General features: G+C 39.2%; 1 protein-coding gene across 1 annotated transcript in view; it reads left to right on the top strand.

Annotated features, from left to right (window-relative positions):
* Positions 1-22,086, top strand: part of LOC136863802 (serine-rich adhesin for platelets) — a 91,241-nt gene that overhangs the window by 30,260 nt on the left and 38,895 nt on the right. Inside the window, exons 3-4 of the mRNA XM_067140141.2 lie at positions 9,212-9,397; positions 14,856-15,059. Coding sequence (XP_066996242.2) covers positions 9,212-9,397; positions 14,856-15,059 — 390 coding nt within the window. The remainder of the gene's footprint in view (positions 1-9,211; positions 9,398-14,855; positions 15,060-22,086) is intronic.

Here is a 22,086-nt window from a genome sequence, read left to right as displayed (position 1 = left end):
TTACTTGCGCGTAGTACCACTATGTTAGGTACCAAATAGATTTTTTATTAGTAGCAATCAGGAGCACCGTGCGGTCAAGCTTTTACGGTACCTGTGATCAGTAGCACAATATGAGCGACGCCAGAGTTCTGCTTGCCTATGATTAGTATCCACTATATAAAGAACACCACGGGATAGTACGAGTTCCCGTGGTTAGTACACTTATGTGATGAAAACCATAGATTTGCGTTGCCTGTAAATGGCGCCGCTATGTGTGAAACACCATAGGTCTGTATTACATGTGCGAATTTCATTACCTGTGAGTAGTACCATAATGTGTGGTATACTGCAAGTCTTCGCTACTTTTGATTTGCACCGCACCATGTCAAATGCCATGGTTCTACTTTCCAAGCGATAAGTACCATTATGAGAGGCCGATGACTTATATTTTGGGCCCCTTTAGCTTGCAAGCATCATCGATTCAGTAGCAGTCCCTTGGTCAGTATCACTATTGTATTCCGTCAGTTTCTGAAACTGAGGCATTGCGGGTTGCTCCACTGATTGTTTTAGCCTCATATCCATCCGTTCATTTTTCGTCCTCATGCTTTGAATTCTGGTCAGTGGAGGATTTTGTATTTTTATTTTGTCATTGCATTTAGTCTCATTTCATGCCATCAGGGGCCGATGACCTAGATGTTAGGCCCCTTAAAACAACAAGCATCATCATCATCATCATCATCAAGAAATTAGTGAAAGTGATTATGAATGTGCTCAACGTGATGCATTAGATATCGAAAATGAAGTTGCTGGGTGTGGAAGTCGATCAGATAATGAAGACAGCATTAGCAGCAACACATCTGAAAATTAACTATTAGACATTTCTAATTCACCTCATGTTACTAGACCTTTAGCTCAGAACATCGTGACAGCAAGTTCTCTGTGTCAGAAATGTTGCAGATTATTAATGCACAACGGAAAGGGGCAGTTCTGGGTTATAAAGGGTTATTGGTCTACATGGGAGAAATGAATGACAGTTGCACACCTACTCCAGATCTGTGGTTAAATGTTTCTGTTAGATTTATTTACACCGCCACTGTGAGCAAGAACAGATTCCAGCCAATCATAAGAAATATTACATTTGATGATAAAGCTACCCAACAGGTCTCTAAGATGAAGATAAATTTGCAGCATTTCACAAAATGTTTAACCTAATGAATGTAATATTTTCTAAACATTAGTATGCATGCCGTAGTGGATGCAATGTCATTATTTCGGGGAAGATGCCCATTCAGCATTTTTCTCAAGGAGACTCCAAGGAAGTATGGAATTCTCATCCATATGCTCACAGACTGCCATACCCGCTACATCCATAGCATGGAACAATATGCTGGAATGCATAAAAAGGGGACTCAGCCTTCAAATTCAGCCACTGATGTGAAACATCTCATTCGTCCGATAAATAATTCAGGTCATAGTTTAACCACTGACCGATATTACACTTCAGTAAATCTAGCAGAGGAGTTGTGCAATAATCATAAATTCACGTAAGTTGGGACTCTTCTAGCAAAGAGGAAGAATGTACCAAAAGAACTAGAGGCACTTGCAGCAAGACAGCTGTACTCCAGCAAATTCACCTTTACTGATCCACATTCCAGTAACATTCCTGCAACATTAGTGTGCTACATTCCACATGAGAAGCCCAAGAGAAACTTTCTCTTGTTATCCACTAAGCAGATGCAGCGATATGTTCCCCATCTGATCTGAAAAAGAAAACTGACAAATATGTATTACAATGAGACAAAGGGTGGAGTGGACACTGTGGATCAGATGATGTGCAAATATTCCACAAAGAGGGACACTCGAAGATGGCAACAATCACTTTTTTACACTCTTTCAGACATTGCAGCATTGAATGGTTTCACACTGTTTTTGCTCAATTTCCCAAACTGGAACAAACAAAAGCCTAATAAGGGAAGACTGTCTTTACGAGAACTGGCTGATTAACTCGTCAAGCCCTGCAGATATATGAATAGATAGATAGATAGATAGATAGGTAGATAGATAGATAGATAGATACATACCTGCCAACTTTCCCGATTCAGGCGGGAGACTCCCGATTTTCGACAGTTTTTCCCGCCTCCCGAATATTCTATCTTTTCTCCCGATTTTTTGGTGAACTTCAAACATTTGTTTTCAAATCCCTCCATTTCAGCTTTTTTACGTCAGTGGCCGGAAGTCCTTCGCTCAATGGCCGCTTTCAAACGAAATATCGAAGTTTATTAATGCGAGAAATGTGCGCGAATGTGCGATGTTTATTGAAACCTGTATATCGCGACGCGCATATCGATTGTCAATCTCTCGTTCTCGCGTGGTATGTTCGTGTTCGTTCACGTCAGTCTAGTCGATTCCATCCTCTTTGGTCGATTCTAGAGACTAGTCGCTTTCTTAGTAATATAGTGACATAATTTCAATGATAACGACGGGTGACTTCTAGAAATTTTAGAAGCCATTTGGAGACAATTCTGACTAATTTTAATTTATCTCAATATAAATAAAATGTTTTGTCTGTACATTGCTCAGAATTTAAAAAGAATGATATTTCCGTACCGGTCGTGGCCATATTAACGAGGAGAAATAAGTTTTAATTTTCCGTAATTTCTGTCTGTCTGTACGTGCGCAGGCTCATCACGAGAAAACGGCTGAAGATAATTTAATGAAAATCGGTATATAACGTCGGGGAATAAGTTGCTACAATCTAGGCCATAAATAATGTTATTCGCGCTGAGTGAAATGGTAGTTTAGGGGAAGGCCTAAAATTTAATTCTCAAATATTTATGTTATTATTGGCCCTAATGATAAATACTACATAACTAAAGTTATATATTATTAAATTTCCTATCATTTATGTCTTATACATTTTTACCGTACCAGCTGTAATAACAGAGATATTCATGAATTTAGATTTTTATTATTATTATTATTATTATTATTATTATTATTATTATTATTATTATTATTATTATTATTATTATTATTATTATTATTATTATTTTGCTAAGTCCATATCAGCGCCGATGTACGAGAAAATGGGTGAACAGAATTGTATGTAAAGTTAGGGAATAAGGAACTACAGTCTATGCTATAAATAATTTTATTCACTCTGTTCGAAATGGTAGTTTAGGGGAAGGTGCCAAATTTTTTTAAAAATTACCTATCTTAGCGGTCATATTGAAAAATACTACATAACAAAAGTTACAGAGAATGCAATTTCCGATTATTTGTCTTATTCAGTTTTGCAAGAGACACTTCTCATGATTGATTCGTATAACTTACACTTCTCAGGTACATTTTTTGCCCCTTGTTAAGGGCATCATCAACCTTTAGGTAACCTTAAGTTCATATGTCTGAAACATTATCTATTCATACATGGATTAATGTGAAACATACTTTTCATTGTAATCCATATATGAATAGATAATGTTTCAGACATTTGACCTTAAGGTTACCTACAGGCTGATGATGCCGTTAACAAGGGGCGAAACATGTCCCTGAGAAGTGTATATAGTATTATGTAGATTTCATCCACGAAGCACGTGGCTTGTATTGAATAGGTGGTAATAATAGAATAAATTATTTTTGTGATAATTTGCTTATTCAGTTTTACTGTTCTGACTACAATAATATTGGTGGTGGTGATGGTGATTAAATTTTGAAGATTATAATAATGAAGAAAGTCATGAAGGAACGATCGCTTGAATAATACCACAAGAGGGAGTCATAAAAGAAAGGACGACTCACTTTACATTAGATGCTCTAATATCACAGATTCAGAAGAAAACTAAATGTGAAGGCCTCCAATATAGAAAGCTCATAAAATTGATCAACAATAGCATTACATTGACCATTGTTTGTTGTGATGTGCTTTGTGTATTCTGCTGCCATTTATCTACGATAGACGGGATTACTGCTGGGTTTCAAGTATAACAGCCTGCCTGAATACTGGCAGGAAGAAGCTGGGGAGTGGGGAGTTAGATCTCTCCTCTTTAGCATGCCATTCTTCTGGTTCATAAATTTTCTGATACTACTGGTACGTTACACACTGGATCATCATAGTATTCCAGCTATTCGATCCCTACTCGGAGGTAGTGATTTGAATGAGCAGTGTGCACACTTAAACAGAATAATTGCACAAGAGTGTTTGCGGCTGTCTGCAGCCTGGTCATTCTAGCTCTGAAACTTTGAACTGTTAGATTGACACTGTAGTACCTTTCGCAAAAATTGAGAAAATGTACTGTTTTCATTTTATCGAATATTTCGTATGAAATCATAGCTTTTAATCACGACATTCATACTGGCGTCGTTGTAATGAGATGTTGACTTCATTTGGGAAAACTATAAGGACAGTCTTCCTGAGAATTCCGTAGTGAAGCACGGGTACATCAGCTAGTTATTTGATCCAAATAGCATTGCACTTCGCATAATTGCGCGGGTGCTTGATGCAATATATTAATCTATGCATTTGCTAAGTAATGGCATCTAAGTGCATGACTGATTCACACATCTGGAGCATGAGTTCATACTATTTTCGGTAGGCTTATCAGAGACCGATCATCCCACTCACGCACTTCCTGTGAGGGAATAGAGATGTGTAATTTTTAGCCTTGTAGCCTCGTATAGCAACAGTCGGGATTTGAGACAATAAGTGTTATAAATATATTGTAGTACTGTGTTGCGCAAGACATGTAGAATAAGCAATTTTGACCAATTGTATCTCCTGATTTCTCCTGATTTTTCCTGATTTAAAAATCAAAATCTCCTGATTTTTGGTTTTGTAAAGTTGGCAGGTATGTAGATAGATAGATAGATAGATAGATAGATAGATAGATATCTTTATTGGCGTAATTAAGGCCATTAGGCCTTCTCTTACACTAAACCAAATATTATACATTAGAATCATAATTAACACTACCGTAATTAATACTAAATAAAGCTCAGTTAAACGCAATCAAAATATTTTATAACTGAAATAAAATTCCACACCAGTGAGACATACATACTTACAATAAAAACAGTAGTAATAATAATAATAATAATAATAATAATAACTAGTGATAATAATGTAATAGCACGATCAATGAAAGCCCAGAAATGCACAGTTCACTTGTATTCTGCTGTACCCTGTAATGCTTTTTTAAATGACACTGTGGTTGCTATTCCTCTGATGTCATCCGGTAAATGGTTCCATTCTCATGTGGCAAACACAGAAAATGAGTTGTTATATGCGGCAGTTTGATGGTGAGGAATGATGAGAAGGTTTGATGTTTGAGCCCTTATATCCCTGTTATGAAAATTTGAGAACTAATGGAAATGCAGAGAAAGGTAAGATTGGGAAGATGTAGTAAGAACTCGATGGAGGAGAGACAAAGTATGATGGTTGCGACGAACATGGAGTCGCGACCAGTCTAGTTCTAGGAAAGATGACAACACGTGGTCATATTTTCTTAAATTGCATATATATCTCACACATGCATTTTGAGCATGTTGTTGCCTTAGGGACAATTGTGGCTTCACATCATTGAAAACAACATCACAATGGTCAAAATGTGGCATTACAAGAGCTTCAATTAATTTCTGTCTAAGTTTTATAAGAAGTATATGTTTATATAAAGAATGTAGATCTTAGAAAACTTTATGGCAGATATGTAAGACATGTGCAGATCAAGTCATGTATTCGACCATGATAACGCCATGATTCTTCACTTGCAATACAAAAGAATTGGAACATCCTGAAGGGTTACTCTGGGCAACGGACATTAACTTATGCTTGTCATTTTATTTCGATGCCCAAGAAGGATTACTTGCGACTTTGTAGGGTTCAGTTTCAAGCCGTGTGCAGCAGCTTAACAGAAAGCTGACGTATTTGAACACCTTCAAATACCGCCGGACTGGGCCAGGATCGAACCTACCAAGTTGGGGTCAGAGGCCAGCGCATCAACCATCTGAGGCACTCAGCCCGGCAATGTTTGAAGACTACATACCTTACTTGCCTCTGGATGTTAGATTGCCAGTGATTGTTCTGTCACTCTGTATACAACCTGTGATAGTTGGAAATAATTCTGTGTTATACAAGCAATATTTCTAAGTTAATTCAGTAATTATTTTTAAAAAAAGCCTAAATGATGCCAAGAGATTATTTAGTTCTGACATCCTTAAAATACTCATAAATTATTACTTTATTTTAATAACCCCCAGTGGGTGGGTGACACAGACAAAGAATACACCCACGGCTTCCCTTGCCTGTTGTAAGAGGCAATGTAGGTGTGTAAATGGATTGCAGCTTTGGTACAATGAATTATAGCCCCTGTGGATGGGAGGGTCTGAATACATCCACAGGTAATCCCTGCCTGTTGTAGAAGGCAACATAAAGGGGTCATATGGCCACCGGTACCTTCTTTATTTTTTCTTGAGGATTGGTTGTAGACCAAATGAAAATTTGATGTTCGTGCTGCTTGTGTGATTGCGCTTGAAAGTCCAGACGGTATTCCCGGCCTGTTGGGTGGGAGCGCTATGTACTTGGCAGTAGTATCCGCCTGGACAATGCAGGTCCCCACACAGCCGAATGCCAGAAGAGCAAGTTATTGTCAATTTTTTAAAAATTTTGTACTACCAGGCTAGTTGGCCATGCGGTTAGGGGTGCGCAGCTTTGAGCTTGCATCTGGAAGATAGTGGGTTCGAGCCCCACTGTCGGCAGTCCTGAAGATGGTTTTCCGTGGTTTCCCATTTTCACACCAGGCAAATACTGGGGCCGTACCTTAATTAAGGACACGGTGCTTCCTTCCCACTCCTAGGCCTTTCCTATCCCATCGTCGCCGTATGACCTATCTGTGTCGGTGTGACGTAAAGAAAATTGTATGCTACGTAGTATGTGCTTTGTGGGTGATTTGAGGAAGGGAGTCATAGGGCTCATTGCATCAGTCAGCCCATATTGGACACCATCCAGCATTGCACCGCGAGCAATACCTTCATTGACCAGGTGAGTATTGCCTTGGCTGCTTGGTTTGGTTGCAGAGGCCCCTGATCAGAGTGGGTATACCACGTCGAAAAGCCCAAATTTTTATTCTCTCAGGGGGCAATCCCCTGGGAATAAACACAGCGTGAAGGTATGGGATCCAGCTTTCCTAGGTTCCTGGTTGTTACCAGAACCGATGGGCTTGCTTTCAAGCTGGTGAAGTCTATCTTGTTCAGTAGACACATCGAAGGGGTCTAGGCAAACTTGAGGACCTCAAGAAAATGCGCAACAGCAGTATGCTACTAAAGACGTGCACTGCATTTCAAGCTGATCAGTTGTTTAAGTGCGACCACTTTGGCGAAATCCCCGTCAAAGTAGAAGAGCACTAATCCATGAATCTGGTTCACAGAGTCATCTTCCACCACAATCTCATTTCGATCACAAGACAATGAGCTTATGGAAAACGTGAAGAACCGTTGCATGACATGTCTGGCGCATTATACGCAAAGTCAAAGGTGAAGATGTTGCCACCGGTGCCTTCATCGTCTCCTTCATGTTGTCAGTGTTACCAGAGAAATTCATGGTAACAACCAGGGAGGTGAGAAGAGTAATGGAGTGGCCCTTCACCACAGCTAGCCTTGAGGCCACGCCATTTAAGCACAACCGTGCACTACTGAATGAGGGAGAATGCGGTTAAAACTAAGTGTGTTTTCTTCCTATTTAGGCACAAGGCACCTAATTATAATATACTACATTGAACACAAAGTTTTAACATATAAAACTGTACTTTTGATCAAACTAAAGCCATTCACAAACCATAAATTAACAAAAATAAACATTGCAATCACAGTCCAGTCGTGAGCATTACTGTCCTCTGAACTGCGTAACTTTGGTGAAATGTTGTGTCATTATTGTTTCCTGGATCTTTCCATTTTGCACTCTGAATAAGTGTCTTAGTCGAACCCCTGAAATATCAGTGAGCTGAATAGTGCACTCATTTATAATTAAACTTTTTGATTTCAAGTAATGAAATAAAGTTTTCATAGTTGTCACTATCTTTTTTTTTTTTTTTTTCATCCTAGCATTCCTTCTTCGTAAATTTTTAATGATCATTCTCATATGTCTCAATGAAGCCCTCATTTTCCCTAATTATCATTTTCAGTTTCTCTTCTTTCTTTTGACACTATGCATGTTCAAAGCTTTCTCCATTTTCCTCGTCCAGGGATTGAACATCCTGAATAAGCAAATGACTAGTTAAAATGGGGACTACCGAACTATAATAGGAATATATTGTGTTCCAAGCTCTTCCTGTAATAAAATAGGAAATGTTCTCACCTTTTACATCCGAACAGCATTAATGTCACTGGTAGCCCTCTTCAATATGATATTACATAGCTCGAGTTCGTCAACATCTCTGGATTGTGGTTCCTTCCTTTTCTGCAAACCATGATTATTTAGAATGACATCCAAACGGAACAATAAAGCATATCAGCGACTATCTTAATTTAAGTCCTCAAGTGATAATTACCTTAAGCGCTGATGGCTGTAAGAAGCTGGGATAGGCAGGGAATACATTCGGAAAGGCATTCCCTCTCAGTCTCATCCCGGATAAGTATGTATTATTCACTTGTCAGGCCTAAAGTGCTCCGTACAAATAACTCTATGAACACTAGGTGTCCAGTTCTTCCCTTAACTGCCTTCGTCCACAGGGCCCAACGGTTTGGGTTCTTAGGGAACGTACACCAATGTATATTTTAAAACAATGACGTTCTCTCCATGAAAAAATAAACATGCATGTCTACGTTTGATATGTACCAGCCTAGGAGAAGAAAAACTTACTGTTGAAAAGCAATGCTGGGTTTTCTGTTCCTGTCACTTTTATTGTTGCACCCATATACACAACAAAGACCCATGATAAACAACGGTTATATTAGGCAACTTGTCACAGGTAACTCACTGGGTGAATACAAACTTATGACTAGCAACTAGCTCACACTACTCCCCAGCCAGCCATGGTGCCAAACAACATGGCTATCACTTTCAAGGAGTGGTCCCAGTTGACCTGCATAAGGGCCACTCCATTACTCCTTTCACCTCCCTGGTAACGACATATTATTGCAATGTGAGGCAGTATATCCTGCCTCCCATGCGGTGCTATCAATACCAAAGGTTCGGACATATGGTATCTTGTTCGAATCAGTCTGTGTGTGGTACGTATTTCAGAAGATGATCCAGGAGATCAAGACACTGGAAAGTGCTGTAAGTTTAATTTCATGAATGCTGCTGTGAAGACACTAGCCTTTAGCATGATAGCACAGAGTCTCTCAGGTTCGTTGTTTGTTTCACCAACACCTATGAAGATTGCTGCACCCAAGGCAGCAGTTGCTCCTGTCAGCAACGCCCCGAAGAGTAAAAGCTGAAAGGTGGTGTCCACCCAGCCTTCGAGCACACAGCAGAGGGAGGGAGGGGAAGTCTCCCTCCCCGAAGAGGTTGGCGATAGCTGCACCTAAGATGGCAGAGGCGGCATCGTCGACCAGGGCTCGGTATCCCAGCCCATCTAAACAAAAAAGGCTGGGAAGAAGGACATCCTTACCAGGCGATCCTCCACCCATCCTGCAAATGCGGAAACATGCCGTCCATCCAAAGGATCTATGGCAGCGCCAGGAGATCTACCTCTAGAAAATCTGCACACTCCCGTTGTAAAAGGAAACCCTGCTCCCAAAAACCATTCAAAATCTCAAGGTGAACATCACGTGATGAGGTGATGTACATTGAACATCTTCAGATAGGGGTATTTGTATAAGTTAAGTAGCATCTCGCCGCTTAAAACCTAACTCTTTCTTTAAGACACATTATGCCACTGTTACAGTGGAATTGTAACAATTATGACAGGCATCTTACTGAGCTGAGCCAACTAATCAGCCAGTTTGTGGTGAGTATGGTCTGTATTCAGGAAACTATTCCCAGACCAAGTTAACATACTGTCCTGAGAAATTATAGACTATACTCGACAGAAGGGGATTGTGCTAACTGGGCTTCCGGTGGTGTTGGTATTTTTACTCATTCTGATGCATATAGAAAAAGAGGTGCTACTATGAGCCCAACTGAGTGGCTCAGACAGTTGTGGCGTTGGCCTTCTGACCTCCACTTGGCAGGTTCGATCCTGGCTCAGTCCGGTGGTATTTGAGGGTGCTCAGATATGACGGCCTCATGTCAGTAGATTTACTGGTACTTAAAAGAACTCTTGCGGGACTAAATTCCGGCACCTCAGCGTCTCCAAAAACCGTAAAAGTGGTCAGTGGGAAGCAAAACAAATATTATTATTATTATTAAGAACCCAACTGGAGACAGTAGCAATATGTGTTTCGTTGCCCGTCACAACTACGGTTTTTAATGTTTATTTCCCACCAGGCCAGCCTCTTAATATCAGTGATGTAATTGATCTTATTGATCAACTCTTACTTCCTCTCCTCTTTTTGCTAGTGGCTTTACATCGCACCGGCACAGATAGGTCTTATGGCGACGATGGGATAGGAATGGCCTAGGAGTTGGAAGGAAGTAGCTGTGGCCTTAATTAAGGTACAGCCCCAGCATTTGCCTGGTGTGAAAATGGGAAACCACAGAAAACCATCTTCAGGGCTGCCGGCAGTGGGATTCGAACCCACTATCTCCCAGATGCAAGTTCACAGCCGCTCGCCCCTAACCGCATGGCCAACTCGCCCGGTTCCTTTCCTCTTGTTGGGTGATTTTAATGTCCATCACCCATTATGGTGCTCTGAAATGCATTGCTCCAGAGGAAGGGTGTTGGAAGGGACCAAATACAGTAGGGTTAATTTGTCTTCCTCAACTATTGGCAGATAAAATTAAATTGTTTTCAAAGTTGTTGAATAATGTGCGGTATATACACCATATCTGATTTATATTCATACATATAGGGAGCAGATGGAGTGTGACTTGCTGTGCAGCCACACGTTCATAAATTACACACAAAAGAAAGAAATGTGTCCAAAATTTTCAGCTCCAGCATTCATCAGTGGAGGATGAAATAAGAATGATAGTGGTCATTGTTGACTAGTAGACACTGTTATGAGTAGGGCCCGGATATTTTAAAAATGCATATTTTGAACGTTAACACATATTTTGTACATTAGTGCATATTTGGTAAGTTAATGCACATCCAGATATATTTTTCTCTTATGTGTGATCATTTTTCTAAGATTTCTGAATGAAATGAAATTTTTTTTTTTTTTGCTAGGGGCTTTACGTCGCACCAACACAGATAGGTCTTATGGCGATGATGGGATAGGAAAGGGCTAGGAGTTGGAAGGAAGCGGCCGTGGCCCTAATTAAGGTACAGCCCCAGCATTTGCCTGGTGTGAAAATGGGAAACCACAGAAAACCATTTTCAGGGCTGCCGATAGTGGGATTCGAACCTACTATCTCCCGGATGCAAGCACACAGCCGCGCGCCTCTACGCGCACGGCCAACTCGCCCGGTAAATGAAAATCTAATGAACTCTATATGTTGTATACCCCTTGGCAACATGAGAAGCATTCCCGGATCAAGGAAAGAGCTTTTGTTGTCGCAATACAAGCAGATAGATAATGAACCCTTTCACAACAGTTTTGACATTACTTTCTCCTTACAATATCCCCCGAAGGTTTGCTTAAACAAGTGCGTTCATCTGTTAACCTGCTCTTCGCCTGGTTTATTTTGTCACCTATTCAATACATGTATTTATATGTATTGAATAGGTGACAAAATAAACCATTTAGCATCCTACATTCAGTATCTTCAATACGCACAACAATGATTTTTATCATAAGAATGTAAAATGCGACAAAAAATTTCAAACTGATCAGCATTCGAAAACAACTTTATACTTCTGAACAAAAGAACTGATTAAGAATATGCAACAGCTACTTTTAACCAACATGAAAACACGGTGTGAAGTTAGTACATTTTCCGCTAATATTTGTAAAGCTTTTGTATGCAGCAACATTTTGCTGCAAAAATGGAATAATCCATACCTACGCATGTTTCTTGAAATCTATTGTGCTAATCAAAAGACACCAGATGAGTCTATCCTTAGGGAGAACTATTTACTTTCAATGCATGCTTTTGTCCTGGATTCGATACGATCTGACATAGGAGGGAACTGTATCTGGATATCGATAGATGAAACAACCGATTCTGTGGTCGATACATTGCGAACTTCATAGTGGATAAATTATGTCCAGAAGAACCCGGCAAACCTCATTTCGTGCAAAGTGCTAGAAAAAACAACCACATTTCAGTTGCGATTTCTGTGGCCTAGTGAATTGGAGAGTGACCATTACAAAGTGTGGCTTTTAGTCACAGATGCAGCTTCGTATATGTTGAAAGCTGGTCAGTCTCTTCGAGTATTTTTTGCAAATCTCATCCATATATCATGTTTGGCCCATGGATTGCACCATATTACAGAAGAGTGTACGTACCCTCTTCCCATCTGTCAACAAAGTAATTTAGAGTGGGAATAAATTGTTCCTAAAAGTAACGGCTCGTGTACAGTTGTAAAACAACTCATCTGCCTCAGGTTTCTCTTCCGCCGGAACCTGTTCTCACAAGATGGGGAACTTCGTTATCTACAGTACCGTTCTACCAGGGGATTTTTATCAAGTGAAAGTTGTATGGTAGTTAAAAGTAGTGACGATAGTCATACTGCATGTATTCGTGAAACAAAGTGCGCATTTGAATCTGAAACTGTATATAAGGATATCAGTTTCATCCATCTGCATTTTTCGTCACTTTTGGAGGCGATTAACGGCCTAGAAACTCGTGATGCACCCCTACACGAATCCCTTCAGTTAATTCAAAACACCATTAGTTCTTTAAATGGTGTCCCTGGTTAAACTGGAGAAATGTAATATAGATAAGAAAAGGTTCCACCTTATCAATACCAATTTTATTGGCCTGGCCAAACTCAACGCATCCCAAGCACGACAGCAATAACACACACCAGCAAAATATTATACACGAGAAAAGAGCCACCAACCTGCATCTGAAATATTCACGCACAACGGAAACTACATTCAATACTTAAAGTCCATGTATCAATCACAGTTATGCACGTTTCTTGAAATCTATTGTGCTAATCAAAAGACACTAAATGAGTCTATCCATAGGGAGAACCATTTACTTTCAATGCATGCTTTTGTCCTGTATTCGATACGATCTGACATAGGAGGGAACTGTATCTGGATATTGATAGATGAAACAACCGATTCTGTGGTCGATACATTGCGAACTTCATAGTGGATAAATTATGTCCAGAAGAACCCGGTATACTGGAATTGCTATTAACAATATGATAAACCTATCATGTATACAAGTGGATATATCTTAATATATAGTAGAACCCCCACGAGAGCACTGCCGATGAACGCAAGCACTGACATTCTTCATCTACATTGGACTCAAACAAGAATATAGACATACGCAAGACGTATAAATCCATTCCAATGAAGTGATCTGAGCCATTATAAAGGATTTTAACATGCACTGTATATTTTAATATGTGTTTTTAACATATGTTATACATTTTAGAGTGTTTAATATACCTGTACTTTTTAAAAATTAGCTAATTTACACGAATTTTAGGCCTAAAAAAAAAGAGACTCGCTTTCATCTATCTAGATTGTACCATATAACCAATTTTTACTCTTAAACATGCCCAATTTGAATGTTTGGACATAGTGCTTCCCCACAACTTCTCCATTTGGAAAGACAGTTCAACCAATATTTGACTTATGTAAAGGTACCAATGTACAGCTGATGATGACTGTTCAAAAAGTCGAAACCGGTCCTGTAAGTTAATCTTATATAAATAAAATTGGTATTGATAAGGTGGAACCTTTTCTTATCTATATTACATGTTAACTATCAGTACGGAAAATGAAACTAATTATTCAAGATAAACTGGAGAAAATGTTAAAAGGAAACTCATTGTGTTGTTGGATTCAAACCCAGGACTGAAGAAGGTTCAATCCATAAGCAACTACATAATCAGGCAGTGCCAGTGTACAAGTATTGTCCAGTTACGTCCGTTGACGTAGAACGATCATTTTCGACGTATAAATTAATTCTTTCCAACAACAGAAAATCATTGGCTCCTGAAAACATTGTAAAACTGTTGAAAACCTACTGCCATATATAATTTTCCAAGGAATGAAACATGTTTATCAATTTAATGCTAAGTTAAAACTAAATAATGCATTTCATAAGTGTGTTTGTTTTATTTTTAGTGCATATTTTCGTGCATATTTTCAACATTTTAGTGCATATGTGGCATGCATATTTTTGGAGTTTTTAGTGCATATGAATCTGGGCCTTAGTTATGGGGTAAAGGGAGGGGGGTGATGGAAAAGGGGAGCACTTCCCTTGATCTGAACATCAGTTGATGTCCAACTTTGAAATCTCTAAGGTCAAAAGGGTGGGGAAATTGGGTGTAAATGTTTAAGGACTTCACTTGTGAAACCATGGATTTGTGGTATGATGGTGTTGGGTGTGAACAGGGGCAGAAAGATCCATGTTACTGTTTTTGCAGGTACTGTAGTGGTTGTGTAGAAAGCTGAGGGACGATGTTGGATGAGGTACACTCATGATGAACTTGCAATGTTACTGATAAAACTGATGCTGGGTATATGTAGAAGGCAGGTCTTACAGAGGGTATGTTCGCTGAGGAAAGAAACTTATATTTTTGTATATCCATTATTTGCCATCTGTGTGGTAAATGTGGTGAAGTAACTGTCTTATGTGTCTCATATGTGTAAGTTGTTAATTTCCTGTATATGAAATTTTATCATAAATGATTTTGAATTATGTTCAGGGAGACAAGTTCAGCACCTCAAACAGCGTGTTAATGAACTAGTAAAAAGAACACAACAGTTGACAGCTTTATTGAGGGATGCTGGCATTACCGTACCAACAGAGCTGCAACCTGAAGGACGTCCCCTAGGTCAGCGGCCCCTTAAGTGGACCAACAAGTTAAAACATGAGGATGCCACTTCAGCTCAAGAGAAGCTCAAAAATAGTAAGAAATTTAGAACTGGCTTTAAAGTAGTCATAACCTAAGGCAAAAGTCAGGTTTTGATGTACACTGGTTGGCAAAACATTATTGTAGACTTCAACCAGCAACTCCTCATACACAAATCATCCTAGCAGAATCAGTTATCTAAGGAGCACATTTCTGGGGATTCAAGGCCTATGGTCAGTCATTTTTCAATTCTTTTGCCTTAGGTAATGTCTTATCTCTTTACTGATATTGTTATCAGGAACTGCACACTCTTTTATCTGTGGGAGGGTCAATAAGCCTTACATTTCAGAAATTGTAACAGGTTTTGAAGGTAATTATGATTTTTTTTTTAAAAAGGAATCCCCTCCAAAGGGTCTGAAAGAGAAAGATATCCCCAAATGTAATGAAATTATGTATTAAATTCTGTGCTGTTCCTCTGAAAAGCAATTTAGAAAGAGCACCAGTAATCATGGTGAGAAGTGAAGACCCATGACAGGTCAGTGTGCTTTCCTATGTCTACATACATGTTGTATATATAGCCTTTCAGCATTCACTATGCAAGGCATTGTGAATTAACCATGTGCCTCTGTAACCCTCTATTTGCCTGTTTTAGTTCAGTACCTCACTTTCTCTTACCCACCATTGCCAAGTCAATTGTTTTCTTTTGGTTGTCTCACATGTGCACAGATTCAGTCATGCAGATCTTTTCTAACTTATCCAGCCTTCATTCCTGCATAGCAAAGTCAGTTCAGTTTGAAGTGTGTGATAACTCACTTCTTTCTTGCAGAATACAATTGATTACAAATGTGTTTCACTACCCTGGATTAGTCATGTCCCATATCTACACACACAGATATAGACTGTTCAGAGCAATACGATTGTAAATAGCATTTTTCACATCGTCAGAACTTCTGTATCTGCTGATCAGCATTAACACCAGTATTCACCACTTCTATGTACGGAACAGCACGTTGTTAGGACCCCTGTGTCTATTGTTTATTCATTACCTCTGTTGGTTTCCTTTGTTTGTATGATAACGTTAGCGATTTTGCCATTAATTATTTTATCAACGTCACAAGTTGATTTCAAGTACCAGAGTTTGTGAAAAGTGTGGGCATAACGTAAAATTTATGTGATCAAGAATTGCATAGTTTTTAAGTGTTTTCGTTGAGTTGAAGGGAGTGGTCAATACCACTGGTGTGTTAGTGACAAAACCATTGGTTTGGATTGGTTAAGTCCCGCTAGGTACAAGACCATTGGCCTAGGGGCAAGCAAAGGAGGTTTGGGGCCCTATGATAAGATAATTAACGGCAATATTGCTAACGTTATCACAAAAATAAAGGAAACCAACAGAGGTAATGAATAAATAATAGACACAGTGGACCTAACAGTGTACTGTTCCGTACGTACAACGGGTGAATACTAGTGTTAATGCTGATCAGCAGATACGGAAGTTTAGCAGATATGAAAAATGCTAGTATTACTCTAAACCATTGATACATGGTCATTTATAACAAGTTACTCTTATGATAATTGAGTAATGTGTTCTAAAGGTGCTATTTAAACTTAAAGAAAATTGTGGGGAAAAGCACAAGAAACATAAAATAAAAGGCCCATGGGACGCACCCATGATTGGGTTTGGTACAACTTTTAAGGAATTACACATTTCTGGTCTGGATTGCTCATGACAATCAATAATATTCAGCTGTAATGCATGAGGACAAAATACTGATCTATTTTTTTGAAAGAGGAAATAGCACCTTTTGAACACATTCCTCAGTTATAGTTCTTCTTCATCCTCATTGTTTTGTTTGTGAAATGGAGTGATGTAGTTTTGGCTATATATGATTTTAAGGTTTATCGTAGTAAGTCATTCTGACATTTTAAATTATTTTTTTGCAAGAGTGAAAGGGTTTTTTTTAATGTGTTGAGATTGAAGTTGAACTTGTTGGATTGAGAATTTCCAGTCCACAGGAGGAGGAGACGAGTTCAGATCAGTATTTCATCCTCATGCATTACAGTTGAATATTATCAATTGCCATAAGCAATCCGGACCAGGAAAATGTAATTCCTTAAACTCAGTCAGTCAGTCACGAAATATCTGCATTTCAGGCTGTTGCCCATGTGGCAGATTTTCCATCATTTCTTTGCCTAGACTTTTCTTAAATGATTTTAAAGAAGTCGCAAATTTAATGAACATCATCCTTGGTAAATTATTCCAATTCCATATTCTTCTTCCTATCAACTATTTCACCCAATTTGTCCTCTTAATTCCAACTGTCTCTTCATCCTTCATATATCCTACTTTAGAAACTCCATTCAACCTTATCCTTTACTAATGTTACTCCATGCCATCTCTCCACAGACAGCTCAGAACCTACCGCTCAGTCGAGCAGCTCATCTCCTTACTCCAGAGTCTTCCCCGCTGTAGCCCAAAATTTCCAACAACCTTGTAACACTACTCTTTGTTGGAAATCACCCAAAACAAATCATGCTGCTTTCCTTTAGATAATTTCCAGTTTTGAAATGAAGTAATCCTGGTGAGGGTCCCACCAGTGACTTACATGCCCTCTCTTTTACAACTCCAAAATACCCTCATAACCATATGAAAAGATCTGTAACCCTTATTTACAATCTTGTTAATGCAATTACCACCGGTACAGCAGGGCTGTGTTTGCTGTGTTAGCCAGGCTAAGATCATCCAAAATGAAAGATCAATGAATATGACAACATAATATTATGGCATATAAATTGTTTATTTAATACTGTATACTATAAAAACCATAAAGCTTAATTCCTCTTCCATATAAATAACACATTAAGTGACGAAAGATTTGTATCTGTCAAATGATGAAGATATGCCGATTGTGCGCTCAATTTGCCATTTCCCCGAGGCGAAGATGACGAGCTTGAATTCATTCGGGACATGCTTGCGTATTCGATGCACTCGAAATGACTTCACAGAGTGTGCCTTTCAGTAGGCTCACGTGTTTGCATGTTTGAACAAGAGATTCATAAACTGTAGTGTTTGCACTAGTCCGGAGGCTAACTTGACTGTAGTGTTCAGTAGTGATTGTTACAAGCGTGTTATTTGTTGTTAAGGGGAAATTCACTTATTATGGAGGACCAATGCGGCTGTGTTATTGAGGACTTATTAAAACATTCAATCTCTAGCCAAACATTTTTTGCTAAGGAAGAAGTCGTAGACAATGTGAGACCTACTTCTAGAATATCAGCTATGGTAACAGAAAGAAGAGTGCATCATTTTGTTGATTCCTGGTATACAAATGATACGTGGCTGTGTGTCTGTAGGAAGTTGTGTTCCTTGTACTGTTGGCCTTGCCTTTTATATTCAACAGATACAAATATTTGAGCAACAAAAGGAGTTTGTGATGTTGACTGTTAATGTACTGACAGAAATTTTCATCAGCCAGGTGGGAAATACTATGTATAAAATGAATATGATAACATTTCAATTTATTCCCTTCAGGGCATTAACAGTAATATCAGACAGGAAAACTAACTGCAAAATTGAATTATTTTAGTGTTATCACGAAAAAGGGATAATAGTGTATTTTGAACTTCCAGTGTTCTACTGCTCGTTCATACCATTCAGTTGCTGTGGAGTGCAATACGGGTTTGTGACGTCCTATGGAATTGAGTGCTCACATGGGATTCAGCGCTAATCCAGACAACCCTCATGCGTGACACTATGTGATAGTAAAGCTATAATATAATTGATGCAACATACATACATACATACATACATACATACATACATACATACATACATACATACATGATAACATACATACATACATACATTATCATTATAAACCATTATGCCTTTCAGCGTTCAGTCTGCAAGCCTCTGTGACTTTACTAAACGTCGCCACAATCCTCTGTTTGCAACTAGTGCTGTGGCCTCATTTAGTTCTATACCTCTTATCTTTAAATTGTTAGAAACTGAATCTAACCATCATTGTCTCGGTCTCCCTCTACTCATCTTACCCTCCATGACAGAGTCCATTATTCTCCTAGGTAACCTATCCTCCTCCATTCATCTCGCATGACCCCACTACCGAAGCCGACTTATGCGTACAGCTTCATCCATCGAGTTCATTCCTAACTTTGTCTTTATCTCCTCATTCTGAGAACCCTCCTGCCATTGTTCCCACCTGTTTGTACCAGCAATCATTCTCGCTACTTTCATGTCTGTTACTTCTAACTTATGAATAAGATATCCTGAGTCAACCCAGCTTTCACACCCGTAAAGCAAAGTTGGTCTGAAAACAGACCGATATAAAGATGGTTTCGTCTGGGAGCTTGACTTCCTTCTTACAGAACACTGTTGTTCGCAACTGCAAGCTCACTGCATTAGCTTTACTACACATTGATTCAATCTCACTTACTATATTACCATCCTGGGAGAACACACAACCTAAACACTTAAAATTTTCTACCTGTTCCAGCTTTGTATCACCAATCTGACATTCAATTCTGTTGAATTCCTTATCTACTGACATCAGTTTAGCTTTCAAGAGGGTAATTTTAATACCATACTCATTGCACCTATTTTCAAGTTCCAAGATATTAAACTGCAGGCTTTCGGCACAATCTGCCATTAAGACCAAGTGTCAGCATAGGCCAGACTGCTTGCTACATTTCCACCTAACTGAATCCCTCCCTGCCACTTTATACCTTTCAGCAGATGATCCATGTAAACTACGAACAGCAAAGGTGAAAGACTACAGCCTTGTCTAACCCCTGTAATTACCCTGAACCAAAAACTCATTCTACCATCAATTCTCACTGCAGCCCATTTGTCAACATAAATGCTTTCGATTGATGTCAGTCATCTACCCTTAATTCCATAGTCCCCCAGTATGGCAAACATTTTTTCCCTGGGTACCCTGTCATATGCTTTCTCTAGATCTACGAAACATAAACACAACTGTCTATTCCTCTCGTAACATTTTTCAATTACCTGGCGCATACTGAAAATCTGATCCTGACAGCCCCTCTGTGGTCTGAAATCACACTGGTTTTCATCCAACTTCCTCTCAACCACTGATCGCACCCTCCCTTCCAAGTTGCGAGTGAATATTTTGCCTGGTGTACTAATCAATGAGATACCTCGATAATTGTTGCAATCCCTTCTGTTCCCTTGCTTATAGATAGGTGCAATTACTACCTTTGTCCAATCTGAAGGTACCTTACCAACACTCCATGCTAATCTTACTATTCTATGAAGCCATTTCATCCCTGCCTTCCCACTATACTTCACCATTTCAGGTCTAATTTCATCTATTCCTGCTGCTTTATGACAATGGAGTTTATTTACCATCCTTTCCACTTCCTCAAGCAAAATTTCACCAACATAATTTTCTTCCTCCCCATGAACTTGGTTGTTCACGACACCACCATGAAGATTTCCTTTTACGTTGAGAAGATTTTCAAAGTATTCTCTCCACCTGTCCAGTGCTTCCCTGGGATCTGTTATGAGTTCACCTGAATTACTCAAAACACTGTTCATTTCCTTTTTCCCTCCCTTCCTAAGATTCTTTATTATTGTCCAGAAAGGTTTCCCTGCTGCTTGACCTAGCCTTTCCAGGTAATTACCAAAATCCTCCCATGACTTCTTTTTGGATTCAACAACTATTTGTTTCGCTCTGTTTCTTTCATTTAGGTACAATTCCCTGTCTGCATCGGCCCTTGTTTGGAGCCATTTATGATAAGCCTTCTTTTTACGTTTACAAGTTGCTCTCACTTCATCATTCCACCAAGGTGTTCGCTTTTTCCCATCTTTACACACAGTCGTTTCTAGGCATTCCCTTGCTGTTTCTACTACAGCATCCCTGTATGCCACCCATTCTCTTTCTATATCCTTAACCTGCTTACTGTCCACTGTTCGAAACTTCTCACTAATCATATCCATGTACTTCTGTCTAATTTCCTCGTCCTGGAGATTTTCTACCCTTATTCGTTTGCAGACAGATTTCACTTTCTCTACCCTAAGCCTAGAGATACTTAGTTCACTACAGATCAGATAGTGGTCTGTATCATCAAAAAATCCCCAAAAAACTCGTACATTCCTAACAGACTTCCTGAATTCGAAGTCGGTTAAGATATAGTCTGTTTTGGATCTGGTACCCCTAGCCTCCCATTGTAGCGGTGAATATCTTTATGATGAAATTTATTTATTTATTCGTATCAGAAGCATAGATTTTACATAACATAATGGTATTTAATAACATATATATCAAATAGTATCTGCCCAGAATTTTGTTAAATCACGGGCATTAGGTGTTGCAGCCATCAAGTCCTCCATTGTGCAACTTTAAGGACACTTACTACAGTTCATGAAATGGGCTGTGGTTTGGTCTTCACCACATTCACATAGCCTGAATGTGCCAGGAAAGCCCCACTTAACCATATTGATTCTTGATCTACCAACCCCAGTGCAAAGCCTGTTCAACGATTTCCAAGTAGACCAATGTTCCTCGTGTCCTGGAGGGAGATGTTCAATTGGTAGCATCCAACCAGCAAGTTGAGGATTTCTAGTTCTCCATAATCTCAAACTTGTGGATTGAGCAGATTCATTTAGATCTTTGGTTGTATTCAGGAAACTCCTCCTAGACCTCAATCTTCGGTGGGCAGGTTCATATCCGTACAATGGGTGTGCACATGAGGCAAGTGCTTTACTTCTCTCATTCGTGGATGCAACTTCTCTTCTAATATCTGGTGGGGCGATTCCAGCCAAACAGTAGATTCTATCTCGTGGTGTTGGTCTCAAACAGCCAGTGATGAATCGACATGTTTCATTTAGAGAAATGTCAGCGTACTTTGTAGCGAAGTAAAACAGAGCCAGGGCTGTAGTTCTCATCATCTTTGGATGTGTACCCCAATTGCTTCCAGACAACTTGCAAAGGATGTTGTTTCTAGCTGACACTTTTTGCTTGATGTTCATGCAGTGTTGTTTGTAGGTGAGAGCACGATCCAATGTTACACCTAGATATTTAGGTATTGGGCAGCGATCTGCTTG

Source organism: Anabrus simplex, chromosome 2 (assembly GCF_040414725.1).
Source record: "Anabrus simplex isolate iqAnaSimp1 chromosome 2, ASM4041472v1, whole genome shotgun sequence".
Classification (NCBI taxonomy): domain Eukaryota; kingdom Metazoa; phylum Arthropoda; class Insecta; order Orthoptera; family Tettigoniidae; genus Anabrus; species Anabrus simplex.
The sequence above is the reverse complement of the archived record's forward strand: the minus strand, read 5'-3'. Positions and strand labels throughout refer to the sequence as shown.